The sequence below is a fragment of the Hippocampus bargibanti genome, linkage group LG11 (assembly GCF_051943395.1).
Source record: "Hippocampus bargibanti isolate YZ-2025 linkage group LG11, ASM5194339v1, whole genome shotgun sequence".
NCBI classification, from domain to species: domain Eukaryota; kingdom Metazoa; phylum Chordata; class Actinopteri; order Syngnathiformes; family Syngnathidae; genus Hippocampus; species Hippocampus bargibanti.
The window spans coordinates 11,380,001-11,394,898 of NC_142744.1; the positions used below are offsets into that span (position 1 = coordinate 11,380,001).

The 14,898-nt window shown below is 40.7% G+C and overlaps 1 protein-coding gene across 1 annotated transcript; it reads left to right on the top strand.

Moving 5' to 3' along the window:
- Window positions 1–214: 214 nt before the first annotated feature.
- dis3l2 (DIS3 like 3'-5' exoribonuclease 2) lies at window positions 215–14,202 on the top strand. The gene is made up of 21 exons (XM_089008577.1): window positions 215–343; window positions 718–1,478; window positions 1,573–1,679; window positions 1,946–1,999; window positions 2,134–2,235; window positions 4,891–4,990; window positions 5,099–5,160; window positions 5,245–5,474; window positions 5,550–5,723; window positions 7,244–7,323; window positions 7,392–7,504; window positions 7,627–7,734; window positions 8,377–8,610; window positions 8,735–8,814; window positions 8,906–9,089; window positions 9,218–9,304; window positions 9,510–9,657; window positions 9,749–9,879; window positions 10,170–10,274; window positions 10,649–10,753; window positions 11,193–14,202. The coding sequence occupies exons 2-21, from the start codon at window positions 722–724 to the stop codon at window positions 11,292–11,294; spliced, it is 3,063 nt and encodes a 1,020-aa protein (XP_088864703.1). The 5' UTR covers window positions 215–343; window positions 718–721; the 3' UTR covers window positions 11,295–14,202.
- Window positions 14,203–14,898: the final 696 nt, after the last annotated feature.

Consider the following 14,898-nt stretch of genomic DNA (forward strand, 5'->3'; position numbering starts at 1 on the left):
CACACACAAACGCACACACACGTGCACAAAAGTATTGTCGGTATTTTATTCTTTGCTGCCCTCTGGAGTGATTTTCCTGCTAAAAAAGTCAAGCGCTTTCCTTCGTTATCTCATCCGGTTATTCGTTGACATTTTCAAATTAAAATACAAATAAAATGAACCTGTATAAACATACAATAAAAGATAATATTACACTTTGGTTCACCTTGTGAGTTTTTGTCGAATTAGGCGACATAATTCAGTATGTGTTGAAGGCAAGTTTTTTTTATATACGTTTTATTTGTTTACTTACATCACCGGAAGTGATTGACTCGGCTCATTTAAGATTTTTCACCAATAACTGGTAAGTAATCGATTCGATATCGGCATTACGTTATTATTCACGTCCCCCTAGCTCATAATAAAGTTGACGTTTGAGTCTGTGTCCTGCCGATAAATCTCCCTGTGCGTTATAACCGGTGCTTGCCGTCTCGAAACAATGCTAATGTTAGCGGCTACAGTTAGCATAGAGTGTTTACTTTTACTAGAATCCACCGTTCGTTGACTGGCACATATTTTGTGAAAGGGGATAATTCCTCTTGGAATTCAGTTTTGTGTGGTTTATAGGTGACAGTAATTGCACTGTAAGAAGAACTGTTGTGTCGTGACTCATCATTTATTTATTGCATCGTTTTCCTATTTCTCAATGTTATTTTTGGTTTTATTTCTTTAATAAAGCACAATGGATAACTCTCGGCCACCAACGAGGACCAATCCAAAACGTGAGGCGAAAGGCGTTCAAAGTGAGTTGAAAACTTCCTGTCGCAAAGATGCCTATGCTCGACTTTTGAGCCAGCATCGCAGCAGCACCTTCACGAAGTTTCTGGATCAATATGCCAAAGAGTCATCCCTCCTTCGGGAAGATAATGGAGCAAACACGCTACTTCAAGCCCAGAGTGACAAAATGAGCATACCTCAAGGAAAAAGGGACCTGGTGCCAAATACCCTCTCTGATTCCAGTGATTGTTCCCCTTCTTCCTACAAAGACAAAGGAGACGAAAGCTCCTTGTCATTGTACATGGCGAACTTAAGCATTCAAAATGCACAGCACGACAATGAGAGGAGGCCAGGTGTGTCTGAAAAGAACAGGAAGGCACAGATAAGGGATACCGCCACAAGCCACGATGGGGACATTGAGTCGGGAGAGGAGCTCAATTCTTTTGGCCCAAATGACTCCAAGAAGCACCAGCGTCAGCGGAAGAAAAATAAAGACACAAGCAAGGAAAACATCTCGAAGGATATTCGGCTCTCTGTTGGGAATACCCACGTTAAAGCCAATCTAAATCAACGAGAACAGGAGGATGTGAAAAAGACAAAGACAATTTATCCACCCAAACACCTGGCAGAGGGGAAGCCAAAAGCTCAAATCGTTAAATGTTCGGGTGACAGTCAGAATTCCACAGCACTTCATGATTTAAAGAAACGACAAAAACCCACAGGTACGTTAGAAATAACATGTGATCGTGACAATGAATGTATTGGAAGAATTGAATTGATTGATTTTTACGGCGATTTGAATTATTATGCCTACAGACAAGAATAAGAACAACGGAGGTAGAGGCTCAAGGAAACAAGTGTTTGAGCCCTATATGACCTTTAAGGATGTTTCTCGAGGACTTAAAAAAGGAGAACTTATACAGGTACATTTGAGTGGTTTCCAAAGATTGTGGCAACATTTGTGAGCACAAATTAAACAAAAATTGTCTTGTACGTCAATAAAATGAATTAATAAAATGGAGAACATGTTTTTTGTGGTGTTCTTGTTATGTAAAACAGCATTTGGGCCCGGGTACTGTATTTGACAAATTTGCTCTGCTATTATGAAAATTCTCCAAAATCATTTTGTCATTTTGTGTAGGATTTACTGCAAGATTATTGTAAAATGTATTTATTTTTTTTCCTTTAGGGGCCATTGCGAATTAACCCTAAGAAGTACCATGATGCCTTCATTCCATCGCCTGTAAGTAAATCTTGACAGTATTTAACAGTATGTTTTGAAAGGGGAGGGGGTAATAATCCAAACCTTAGTACCAGCAATTTATCTCTATTTGAAATATACAAAGCAACTTTCATTTGATTTCTTTTTATTTACAGGATGGCACACTGGACATATTTTTGGATGGCATAATTGCTCGTAACAGGGCATTAAATGGTGACATAGTCGTGGTGCAGCTCTTACCAAGGGAACAATGGAAGGTATTCCATGATACTTTATTAATCCATGTCATGATTCCAATCCCCACACAACACTATAAACCACCGTGGTCATTTTTAAATTCTGAAATGATATTATTGTCATAAATGTCATGAAAAGGAGGTTTGTCCTCTCCTCTTTCATCTAGAACTGCTTGATGCAACAAAGAGGTTGCAGAAAGTGCTTAACTCATTTACTGCCAGACGATGTGCAAAAAATGTGTCCTCTCCAGTGCCAGGGTTTTTGTCATTGTCACTCGAATTCCAGGACCCACAGAATATTGAGTTTTAGGACTACATAAACATTCAACATAGTGTTAGAACACTTAGACTCTCTTCCTTCATCAGAAAAAAAGTTTATTCCCAAGTTATATGGGTTTGGGGTTATCTTTGCTTGAAATGGGGGCAGCTGTACAAAATACAATCCATACGTATTGATTTATATAGCGCTTTAAAGGACAACCGACATCTCCGGAAAAGTTGTGTCCATAATTTGTAAAATGGCTTCAAATGACTTCTACTGGGCGTATTTTAATAAGATTCCACCGCATATAGCTATATTTTACGTTTTAAGACTCGTGCTGAACATTCAGGAAGTCTTGTTTTTGAGTTGGTGACGAGTCCTCACGTGACGTCAGAAAAGGACCGCCTCCTGACCGTAAAAAAGACGCATTGTAGCGTCTTTCCATCACGTCAATGTATTTTGCTGTACTGTTTTTTTTGAAACCCTTGTGTTACATCCAAAAGCCGCCAGCAGAGGGAGTCCAAGCTCCATGCAAGGAATGTATCAGCCTGTGGAAAGCACTTTGTCAGCACCCAAGCATGAAGAAATAAAAAACACAGTCGTGAATGCCGCTGTACGTCATATTTTCAAATCCCGAATGAATTCATAAATGGCAGTGAATGAGTTAAGATTGAAGACTGTCTGTGTCTTTTGTGTTGTGTCACATTGTTATTTTATTTATATATTTTTAATTTAAAGGACAACCAACACAATTTTTTTCTTTCAAAACTGACATCAGAAAAATGTTTTATAGCATCTAAAATACTCAAAACACACAGGCTGTTATTTTTAGTCAAATGCAAAACACCAATAAAAATGACTTAGTTTCCCAAAACTGCCACAAAATGAGCTCGTAACTGAGCAGATTCAGAAAGTCCCGCCCTCTTGTTCGTGACGTCACTATTGGTCACACACTGCCTTGCTCCAGAGTCAAAACAATGAGTTCAGATTCAGAGAAGATCCTTTCTTGTTACTCATCCAGTTATGAATATGATTCAAATTGTTCTGAAGAGGAAAGCAGAAATGTTTGCAATCGATTAAAGGAGTCCTCAACATATCAATTCAAGCCGTCAATGACACCAATGTAGCGTCCCAGAAAATACACAAGATGGCGCACAAGCGGCGTTGGAAATGGGCTGATTTGTCCGCTGGGAATTTGTGTAAGCTTACACCTTCTTTATGCGGGTTACCGCAATTGGCTGCAACACACAACGATTCACCGTCGTGTTAGTTATGTAGTTTTCGTTCTAATTTCGTGATCAACAAGGTGTTTTCAGACGGGAAAAAAAGTACCCAAAATGCATTGTGTGTCGCTTTCTCTGTCACGGGCGTTACATCCGTGACAACGGCCTCCGTTGGGCATTGTCATCAACTCAAAAACAACACTTCCTGAATATTCAGTGCGAGTCTTAAAATGTAAAATATAGCTATATGTGGTGGAATCTTTGTAAAATGCGCTGAGTAGAAGTCATTTGAAGTGATTTGACAAATTATGGACGCAACTTGTCCGGAGGTGTCTGTTGTCCTTTAACTCATTTGCTGCCAGACGTACAAAAATGTGTCCACTACAGGTGTCATGGTTTTTGTCATTTTGACTCAAATTCCAGCACCCACAGCATATTGAGTTTTAGGACTACATAAACATTCAGCGTTAAAAACAATACAGCGTTAAAATCCTTAGATCAGAAAAAGTTTAATTTCTCAGGTTAATTCCTAAATTATATGGGTTATTTTTTGTTAATTAATTATATGAGGGTGGCTGTACAAAATACAATGCAGTGTAGGGAAAATAGTTAATTCCTAAGTTATATGGGTCTGGAGCAGTGGTTCTTAACCTGGGTTCGATCGAACCCGAGGGGTTCAGTGAGTCGGTCTCAGGGGTTCGGTGGATACTCCGCCGCAGAGGTCCACCCCTGAGTCTAGTCTGCAGTTAGTGGGCACAGTCATCGAAAGAAGGATTCAGTGACTGAGCATATGAAACTGGTGGGGTTCGGTGCCTCCAATAAGATTAAGAACCACTAGTCTGGAGTCATATGCGATGCAAGTGAGGGCAACTGTTCAAAAGGTAAATGCTGTCCCCTCGTGCAAGGGAAAAAACATTGCCCCCTCGCAAGAAAATCCAAAGCCCGAAAAAAATTTGGGAATGGCGCTCCATGTCATATTTTCAATTCCCAAATAAAATCGGGAATGGCAGCGAATGAGATTAATTAAAGGTGGCACTGCGAGAGTGGCTGCCTTTACCGCAGCTCCTGTACTGTATTTTGTTTTTGATTATGTGAAATTTAACTGTGTCCACTGTGAGACAAATAAAGGCTAATCTAATAATGTAATCAAATCTAATAGAATTCAACCGATCTAAATGTTTTTCCTTGTAGGTTGTGAGATCGGACACTGACTGTGAGGGAGTCGGTGAGGCAGAAGCCCAAAAGGGAAACCTCACCCCAAAAAACATTGCGCAAGCACCGTCTGTGGAAGGTCAGTGTCGGTTTGCAAGCCTAGGTCAGAAGTTGACGGTGCCTAATAAATGTTGGCCCCATGATTAGGTATGCCTGCGGAATATATACTGTTTCTTTTTGTTTGCAGACCATCTGGAAAACACCTTTCCACCACAGTCCAATAGTGACGGACTTCAAATGACCGCTAAAGTGAGTTTTTTTTTCATACATTGTGATTTGGTGGAATCCCATATCAACTCTCACTTCCTTCTCATCATGAAATGTACCAACTAGGTGGTGTACATTGTTGAGAAGAAGCACTCGAGGGCTGTAACAGGCTCTCTGAAATTTCTCCCGGACAAACCCTTTGCCATGTTCTCCCCTGTGGACCACCGCGTGCCCAGGATTAATGTCCCGCTCACCGATTGTCCATCCGATTTTATTTCCCGCCCTGATGATTACGCCAACATACTTTTCATCTGCCGCATCGTCAACAGTCCCGCTGACAGCAAGTTTGCAGAAGGGTGAATATTGCCTCGTGCGGATTGCGCTTGGATTCTCGTGTTCCTGACTCTCTATTTTGTTGCGTGTCCCATCAGTCGACTGGCGAAGACGTTGGGCCAGGCTGGAGAAATTGAGCCAGAAACAGAAGGGATCCTGACTGAGTATGGTGTAGATTTTTCAGACTTCTCAGATAAGGTGCTTGAATGCTTGCCCAAGAACGTGCCTTGGAGTATCCCGCCTGAGGAGATGGCCAAGAGAAAAGACTTAAGGTGGGACTTGCACATCCGCGGATAATCACGGGCTACGCTTCATAACAGTGTCAGAGATGTTCGGTCGGCCACTGTATACAAAGGATCAAACACAGGAAGATTGCCTTTTACTGCCGGCAGGAGATGCAGCCATTCATGCCCAATTTCTGCGGCCCTCTGCCAAGCTATTTATTGAGAATATATGAAAATTTAAAGGACAACCGACGCATGTGGACAATTTGTGTCCATAATTTGTAAAATGACTTCCAGTGACTTATACTGAGCGTATTTTACAAAGATTCCACCGCATATAGCTATATTTTACGTTTTAAGACTCGCGCTGAATATTCAAGAAGTCTTGTTTTTGAGTTGCTGACGATACCTACCGTGACGTCACGGTAGGTATCGTCACTGAGCGAGAAAGCGACACACAATGCATTTTGGGTACTTTGTTTGGTCTGAAAACTTTGTGTTGATCCGTGTTGATGGCGAAATTTGAAGGAAAACACATAAATAACGCGATGGTGAATCGTTGTGTGTTGCACCAAGAGTACTACAGTAAAGTCTCGTTATATCGATATTCAAGGGAGTCCAAAAAATATCGATATAACCGGGACTATCGATATATCCGACCCTGTTTGCATGTAATTTTCTCCGTGCGCGCATAGAAATAGTATCGATATAACCGGGACTGTCGATATATCCGATATCGATATAACGAGACTTTACTGTATTTGATACTCGCTGACACAAATTCCCAGCAGACAAATCAGCCCATTGCCAACGGAGCTTGGGCGCCATCTTGTGCATTTTCTGTGACGCTACATTGGTGTAATTGACGGCTTGATATGGGGGGGGACTTCTTTAATCGATTGCAAACATGTATGCTTTCCTCTTCAGAACTATTTGAATCATATTCATAACTGTATGAGTAACAAGAAAGCATCTTCTCCGCATCTGAAGCCATTGTTTTGATTCTCGAGCAAGGCAAGATGTCTTGGCGTGACGTCACGAACAAGGGGGCGGGACTTTCTGAAACTGAAACTTTTTCAGGTTGTTTTGAAGTGGTTTTGGGACACTAAGTCATTTTTATTGGTGTTTTTCATTTTACTAAAATATCAGCCTGCGTGTTTTGGGTATTTTAGATGCTATAAAACGTTTTTCTGATGTCAGTTAGGAAACAAAAAAATGGTGTTGGTTGTCCTTTAAGCTTCCTACTATCCAAAGTCTACCAAATACATCTATTCAGATGTTGTAAATGTAAATCACGGTTGTCCGTTAAGTGATACATTAGGAAAACATAGTCTTGATTTTGGATTGGATTGGATTGGATATGCCTTTATTAGTCTCACAGTGGAGAAATTTACCGCGCCCCTGGATGTCCCAACAACTATTTTAGAGTTTAATAATTAGAGTTTTGCTGCATCATGCAAAGTGAATAGGCCTCATTGTAAGCCCTGCGATTTACTGGCACTCGCTCCAAAGGCATATTGAGTCGGAACATTTCATTATTGCGCTAATAATTTTGCATCGCTGTTTAGGAAGGAGTGCATCTTCACCATTGACCCAACGACCGCAAGAGATCTGGACGATGCCTTGTCCTGTAAAAAACTTCCAGATGGTATGTTATACCTTGGGTGCAATCTACTGAACACGTATGAGTTAAAAGTATATTTGAATTTGATATAGGGAACTTTGAGGTGGGGGTCCATATCGCTGATGTCAGTTATTTTGTGGAGGAGGGCAACGCTTTGGATAAAATTGCCAGCCGACGAGCCACAAGTGTGTATCTTGTCCAAAAAGTGAGTCACCTCAAGTTTTAGTCATTGAAATGATTTCCGTACTTTTTTTATCTTCTGCCTGTCAAATGACAACGGGTCCTTGACTTTTATTGTGTTGCTTTTCACCTTTTATCGCCATCCAGGTCATCCCGATGTTGCCAAGGTTGCTTTGTGAGGAGCTTTGTAGCTTGAATCCTCTGGCGGACCGGCTTACATTCTCCGTCATTTGGAAAATCACACCAGCAGGAAAGGTACAGAGGTTTATTATTATTTTGGTAGTGCTTTCAGTTACTGAAATAAGAATAAGAATCCTCTTTATTGGCCAAGTATGTAGAACACACAAGGAATTTATCTCTGGTAGAACATGCTGCACGAGTATCATCATAAATAAAAGACATGACAAAGGAACTGTGAGACAATGTGCAAAGTATCAAGCAGACAGTGGTACAAGTGAGTACAAAGCTGGAGGTACAATGATTATAACGGGATGCTGTTCCGCAGGGTTGTGCAAAATTACAAAGAGGGACTATCCAATTATATTTGGGGTATTGTTCAGACAGTTAATCGCTAGGGGGAAGAAACTGCCTGCCTGAAGGGAGTAGCTGGAAAATGTGGTGGGCACGGTGTAGAGGGTTCAGTAGGATTTTTCCATACTCTTGTCTTGATACTTGCATTGTGAAAGTCCTCGAGAGTGGGTAGGGTGGTGCCAATGATTTTTTTCCGCCGTCCTAACTGTCCATTTCAGTCAATTTTTTATGTACCATTTTTTTTGGTGTTCCCAAACCTTACCGTGGTTTGATTCGATGAATGCTGTGTAGAAATTCCAACGGCATTCTGTTTGTCCGCAGTTTTGAAATTGTGATTAAATTTCTCATTCCTCTTCCTGCGGACAGATTCTAAGTGAGTGGTTTGGCCGTTCCGTGATCCGCTCGTGCGTCAAGTTGAGTTATGATCATGCCCAGAGCATGATCGAGGCCCCCGAGAAGATATTTGTTGCTGAAGAACTGCCCCCGGTGGACCCAGAGCACGGCATTGACATGATCCACCAGGCTGTGCTCAACTTGCATTCTATTGCTAAGAAACTCAGAGCTCAACGTTTCTCCGGAGGAGCTCTCCGACTGGACCAGGTTTGCTAATTTTTAACATGAACGATTTAAGGATGGTGACGATACTGACATGCAATTTTGTGATTGGACTCTTTATTTCTCTCATCAAAACTTCAGCACTGCCATTTTTTTACTCTTGTTTCAGCTGAAACTCTCTTTCACATTGGACAAAGAGACCATGATGCCCCAAGGCTGCTACATTTACCAGTACAGAGATAGTAATAAGTCAGTATTCTCACTTCTTCAGTGTATTGTGTCTTATTTTCGTATTGTTAATTTTTATTGCATTGCATTTTTATACACCCCCTTTTTTTAGGTTAGTTGAAGAGTTCATGTTGCTGTCTAACATTGCAACAGCCCATCAAATTTACAAATGCTTCCCTGAGCTAGCGTTGCTCCGTCGTCACCCTCCACCCAAAGCTAAGATGGTGGATGAGCTTCGAGAGCTGTGTGACCAACTGGGCATTGACATCGACCTTTCTTCCGCCGGCGCGTTGAATGTTGGTTTTTATACATGCAATTCAAATGAAACCATTTCATGGTTATCGTTCAAAAATGACGAAACTGCTGAAGTCAAATTAAGTCATCCAAAATCTTTTCACTTTTGTGTTTTTTTCCAACAATATAGAAGAGTCTACTCTCCGTTCTTGATAATGATGAATATTCCATTGCCCGGAAAGAGGTTCTCACCCACATTTGCTCCAGGCCGATGCAGGTAAGCTTTGATTGTCTCACTCCGTGTTTGCTGTTTGGTAAAGTGGGGGTAATAAATAAACTAAAATGTTTTGTGTATGCTGTCTTGTCAAAAAAAAGCATGCGCATTGCTGTGTTACGTGCCTGCAAAGTGCGTATTGTTTTTATGAATAATGATCATAATCATTGCATCACATTTTTTTCTTCTGGACTATTGTGTTCTCTAGATGGCGCTGTACTTCTGTTCAGGGGTGCTAGAGGAGGAAAAACTTTTTAAACATTACGCCTTGAATATTCCTCTCTACACACACACTACCTCACCCATCCGGCGTTACGCCGACATCATCGTGCAAAGACTGCTGGCAGCTTCACTGAGTATATGCTTTAAACACAATGCATCTGTATATTTCATGAACATCGCCATTATTTAGGGGAAACTATTTCTGCTTTGTATGGTGTCATTCAGACTGTGGTCCCAAGTTAGCCGCGTCAACCAATGAAGTCCACAAACAGGCTTCACATTGCAATGAGAAGAAGGCAGCATCCAAAAGAGTACAAGAGTTGAGCTTTGAACTTTTCTTTGGAGTTTTTGTCAAGGTTGGTACAACCCGTCTTTGTCGATGCCGGTAAATTTTTGTCAAGGTTGGGCTCTTGGAGGCTCAAGTATACTTCAACACAACGGTTATTTTTGTGGTTGTAGTTTCCTGCAATCCAACCAAGAGTGTGTATTGCAATTAAGTATTTGTATTCCCTTATTTGGCTTCAAATGATTCCAAACACAATTAATTATGACCCCAAGGTAACTAATTTTAAGGCTAAATTTTGGAGATAGTTGTTTGTTCTTGCTTTCAAGTGTCACGATCATTTTAAGGCTTTTTTTTCAATAGGACTGCGGCCCCCTGGATTCCGAGGCTATGGTGATGGCTGTTTTGGATCAGTCCTTCGACGTGCTGGTTCTGCGCTACGGAGTGCATAAACGCATCTACTGCAAGGTTATCCACTGGGTGCTTTTTATCCAAATGTTTCATCCATCTTTCCAAAAGCCAATTAGCCTGCGCCATTTTTCATCTTCAACGAAAGCCAAAATTGCCAGTCAATGTACTGCCAGCTGCTTAGAGCAACTACCCCGGCCAATTTCAGACTGAAGCATTGCACTCAAACCATTGAATGACCCGTGACCTCACAACTGTTTATAAATGGAGCGGATCTTTTGGCACTTTTTTATCTACTGATGACGTGACAGCTAAGCTCAACATTGGCTGCCTGATACACCAAGCGTTTGATAAAAGGGGCAGGAGAAAACTACACAAGTCCGAAACTTGATTTATTTAATCAAAACATTGTTCTTATTTTCTGTGACCGTCAGTCTGTCACTGGCCTGACCTCATTCAAACATCGCCAAGTCGGGAAGAAATCTGAGCTGATTCTCCTGTGGACACAAGAGGACCCACAAGAAACTTCCTTTGAGCAGGTGAGACTTTTTTAGTCTTCCTGTAGCCTCCCATCTGTCTGTCTGTCCGTCCGTTTCTATCTTTCTATCCATCCATATTTATGTGGAGTGGGGATGGGGCAAGGGGGACGTTATTCAGCAAACGTATAACACAACTAAAAGGCAAGCAAAAACAAGGAAAAATAAAAATAAAAGTAAGTTAAAAAAATTTAACTTTTTGTTTTCTTTTGAGTTGGAAATTGAGACGCGTTGCAAAGACAAATTTAGATCTTTTGGGAGCGAGTTCACAGCTCTTTATCCATCCTTCCATCCATCCATATTTTTGTATTTTATTTTAGCTGTATCAAATATCAAACAAACTTTCTGAAAATGATCCCAAGCACTTTTTTTCCGGCCAGGATGGTAACATTCCATTTGTAGCGTTGAGTCATGTGTTTGTGAATTGTTGCTCTCTTCACAGGTCATTTCCATCTTCACGCGAGTGGAGGTGCAGCTCAAGGCAGGCAGCGTCCCCACGAAATGCTGCGCATTACTGAAGAGGCCCAATATGAGTGCGCCATAAATGCTTGACAGGTCATGTAGGCAGCGTTATTGTTTTACACATGGGCACTTCCCTGAGCTGCGAAACACTCAGATGCAGCCTGGCAACCGCGACATATCACTTATGATGCTTTAGGAACTCATTAATTAATCCTGGTGTGTATTGTCGTACAGTGAAGTCCATCGCATAGGCAAAATTGATTATAGAGACTCATATCATTTCATTGAGATATATATTTGATCCAGTCTGAAGATACCAAATGTTCTTAAGGTAAACTTTCATTCATTGTTGTGAGTTTGTACAGCATACGTTTCAATTAATTTGGCCCTTGTAAATGGCTGGAGGATCTTTAATCGCTTTTACTAAGATAGGTGAATACCTCAACTGGTATTTCTTAACTAGTATTATTTATGTGATTACTTCATTTTACAGAGTGAAAGATGTATTTTTCACAAAGTACAGTTCACGATGTTCAGTTTCTTGAAAATGATTTCAGCAAGGCTGAGACTAAGGTCTTGTATTGTAAAGAAATTCATAATTTATTCACTCCTTTTTATTTTAAGATTTGGGAGAAACTTGAATATAAATTGCTTCTGAACATAATTTAGCTTAGCTAAACTTAGCTGACTGAGTGTTTAGTTTAGTTTCTCTATTTTAATGTAAGACTTTTAAAAATGTTGAGCTCTTACTTTTGAATAAGCACCTGTTAGGCTTCATAAGTTCCGTACGTCAATGTATCAAATGGTTGAAATGAACTGAACTGTGCCATTTTACTCGGAAACATTGATTCTTGTTTTTTTTCAGTGCATGCTCTGTGAGATGTTTTTTGTTTTGTCTTAAAAGTTTCATGCCATCAAAATCGGAAACCATATCACAATGACTTTAAAGGACAACCAACATCTTTTTTTGTTTCCTAACTGACATCATAAAAATATTTTATAGCATCTAAAATACCCAAAACTGATATTTTAGTCAAATGCAAAACACCAATAAAATGACTTAAAGGGTGTTAAAACAGCAAAAAATGAGCTGTGAATTGGGGATTTTCAGAAAGTCCCGCCCCCAATTCGTGACATCACGCCAGGGTGTCTTGCCTTGCTCGAGAATCAAAACAATAGCTTCAGATTCGGAGAGATGCTTTCTTGTTACTCATCCAGTTATGAATATGATTGAAATAGTTCTGAAGAGGAAAGCATAAATGTTTGCAATCGATTAAAGGAGTCCTCAACATATCAATTCAAGCCGTCAATGACACCAAGGTAGCGTCCCAGAAAATACACAAGATGGCGCCTAAGCTTTGTTGGAAATGGGCTGATTTGTCTGCTGGGAATTTGTGTCAGCGAGTATCAACTAGTAGTCTTGGTGCAACACACAACGATTTACCATCGCGTTATTTATGTGTTTTCCTTCTAATTTCGCCATCAACATGGATCAACACGAAGTTTTCAGACCAAACAAAGTACCCAAAATGCATTATGTCGCTTTCTCGGTCAGTGACGATACCTACCTTGACGTCACGATAGGTATCGTCACCAACTCAAAAACAAGGCTTCCTGAATAATCAGTGCGAGTCTTAAAGCGTAAAATATAGCTATATGTGGTTGAATCTTTGTAAAATACGCTCAGTAGAAGTCATTTGAAATTATTTTACAAATTATGGACACAACTTGTCCGGAGGCGGAGGTGTCGGTTGTCCTTTAAATCTAGGAGGAGCGAGGCCATTTAAAGATTTGAAGACAAATCATAAGATCTTGAAAAGAACTCTAAAATGGATACAGGGAGCCAGTGGAGGGATGCCAGAGTAGGAGTTATGTGCTCCCTCTTACAAGTACCAGTCAGGTGGCGAGCAGCAGCATTGTGGCCCAGTGGAGATGCTTCAAGGCTGACTCCAAAGTAAATCGCCTAACAGTAATCGAGCCGAGATGTGACAAAGGCATGAATTCTTGCTTTAAGGTTCTCATGAGAAAGGCGAAGTTTTATTTTAGCCAGTTGCCTAAAATGAAAGAAGCTGTATTTAAAACAACAGCACCAATTTGTCGGTCAAGTTTAAAGTCACTGTCCAGTTTTAGACCCAAGTTTGAGACTGTTGACTTCAGAATCAGAATAGAATAGCAGAACACACAAGGAATTTGTTTCCGGTCGAACACGCTGCACTAGTATCATCAGCAAAAAAATTGCAAAGAGGCACTATACAATTCCATTTGGGCTACTGTTCAAAGAGTTAATGGCTTGTGGGAAGAAGCTGTTTAAATGTCTGCTGGATTTGGTGCGCATGGATCGGTAGCGCCTGCCTGAGGGGAGTAGCTGGAAAAGGTGGTGGGCAGGGTGCGGAGGGTCCAGTATGATTTTCCGCACCCTAGTTTGGAGTCTTGCAGTGTGCAAGTCCTCGAGAGTGGGTAGGGCGGTGCCAATATTTTTTTCCGCCGTCCTAACTGTCCGATAAGGAGCCAGGAGGCACCAAGTCAACAGGATGAGATGTACATGTACCACTGGGACCAAACAGTATCACTTCTGTCTTCTTTTCATTGAAGTTCAAGAAGTTTAGTGTGCAATTTGGCAAAAGAATAGGATGAAAAATATTAATTCCTTACAAAATAAACTGCAACCTCACAGCAGTAGCTGTTTGGAGTTTAACAATGTGGCATGGGACTTTTAAGTTCAATGGAAAAACCATTTATTGACTTGACATATACCGGATTCAGTTAAAAAATACATGGTGTTTTCCATTTTAGCTAAGCCTTTTTTTTGCAGTGTCACTGTCATGAATGAGTTTCTATATATATGCCAGTACTGCAACTGCAGTTTTTTTTCTCTGCCTTGCTCACAAGTGCTTGGCTCTTTTCCCACCAGCCATTTTTACCTATGTATTCAATTTACAGTATTGTTAATAGGTCATGGCAAAAAAGCAACAATAAAGAAATCTGCACAGGAAAAAAAACTGCTTGTTGAATTGCTTTTATTTTATGTTTATTTTGCATTTCAATTAGGTGACATCAAACGTCTCCACTTGAAAAATACAGTCAGGCAACCAATGCTTGTTTTGACCTGAGTTACGGCAGCATGTATTTAAGAGTGTGAAGTATACATCAAAGCGACTGGCTTCTGGAAACTGACAGCAACGGTAAAGCAAACTTACCGTAAATCTCTCGCAATTGACAAACAGATATGAGTTCACCGATAAGCGCCACATGGATGCTCCCCGAAGAAAGCAGCGGTCCCCTCTCTGTTGATTTGTTTTATCTCCTTTTTACATCTTTATTGCGGAAACAATCGGAGAGATTCCTGATGGGCACGCCTCTTAGACTCCACCAGGGTTCGAAGTCTGTATATAAATTCGCCAACAGGCTCCGTTTGAACCCAGTAAAATCACAATGCCCACAAGGTGCTTTCAATAAGCCACGTTTATATCTGCTTACATGTTACGATGCTAACCGGGTTTTTACAATTATCTCAAAGTTTGAGCTCAGCCCATAAACCCTGAGCAGTTATTCCAATCTTTTAGGGCATCATCGCGACACATTATTGCAGTCAATGTCATTCTTTGTATCAAGATCACCAAATGGACGCGACCTTTCTTAAAAGCCACCTCCTGATTACAAAATGCGTGACACGATCAATCTAATGC

Bases quoted from the DNA above. Each gene is read 5' to 3' on its own strand.
- dis3l2 (XM_089008577.1), top strand. From the start codon at position 722: ATGGATAACTCTCGGCCACCAACGAGGACCAATCCAAAACGTGAGGCG. The intron at 7,324-7,391 runs GTATGTTATACC...AATTTGATATAG, and splicing joins CTGTAAAAAACTTCCAGATG to GGAACTTTGAGGTGGGGGTC. The intron at 10,754-11,192 runs GTGAGACTTTTT...CTCTCTTCACAG, and splicing joins AAGAAACTTCCTTTGAGCAG to GTCATTTCCATCTTCACGCG.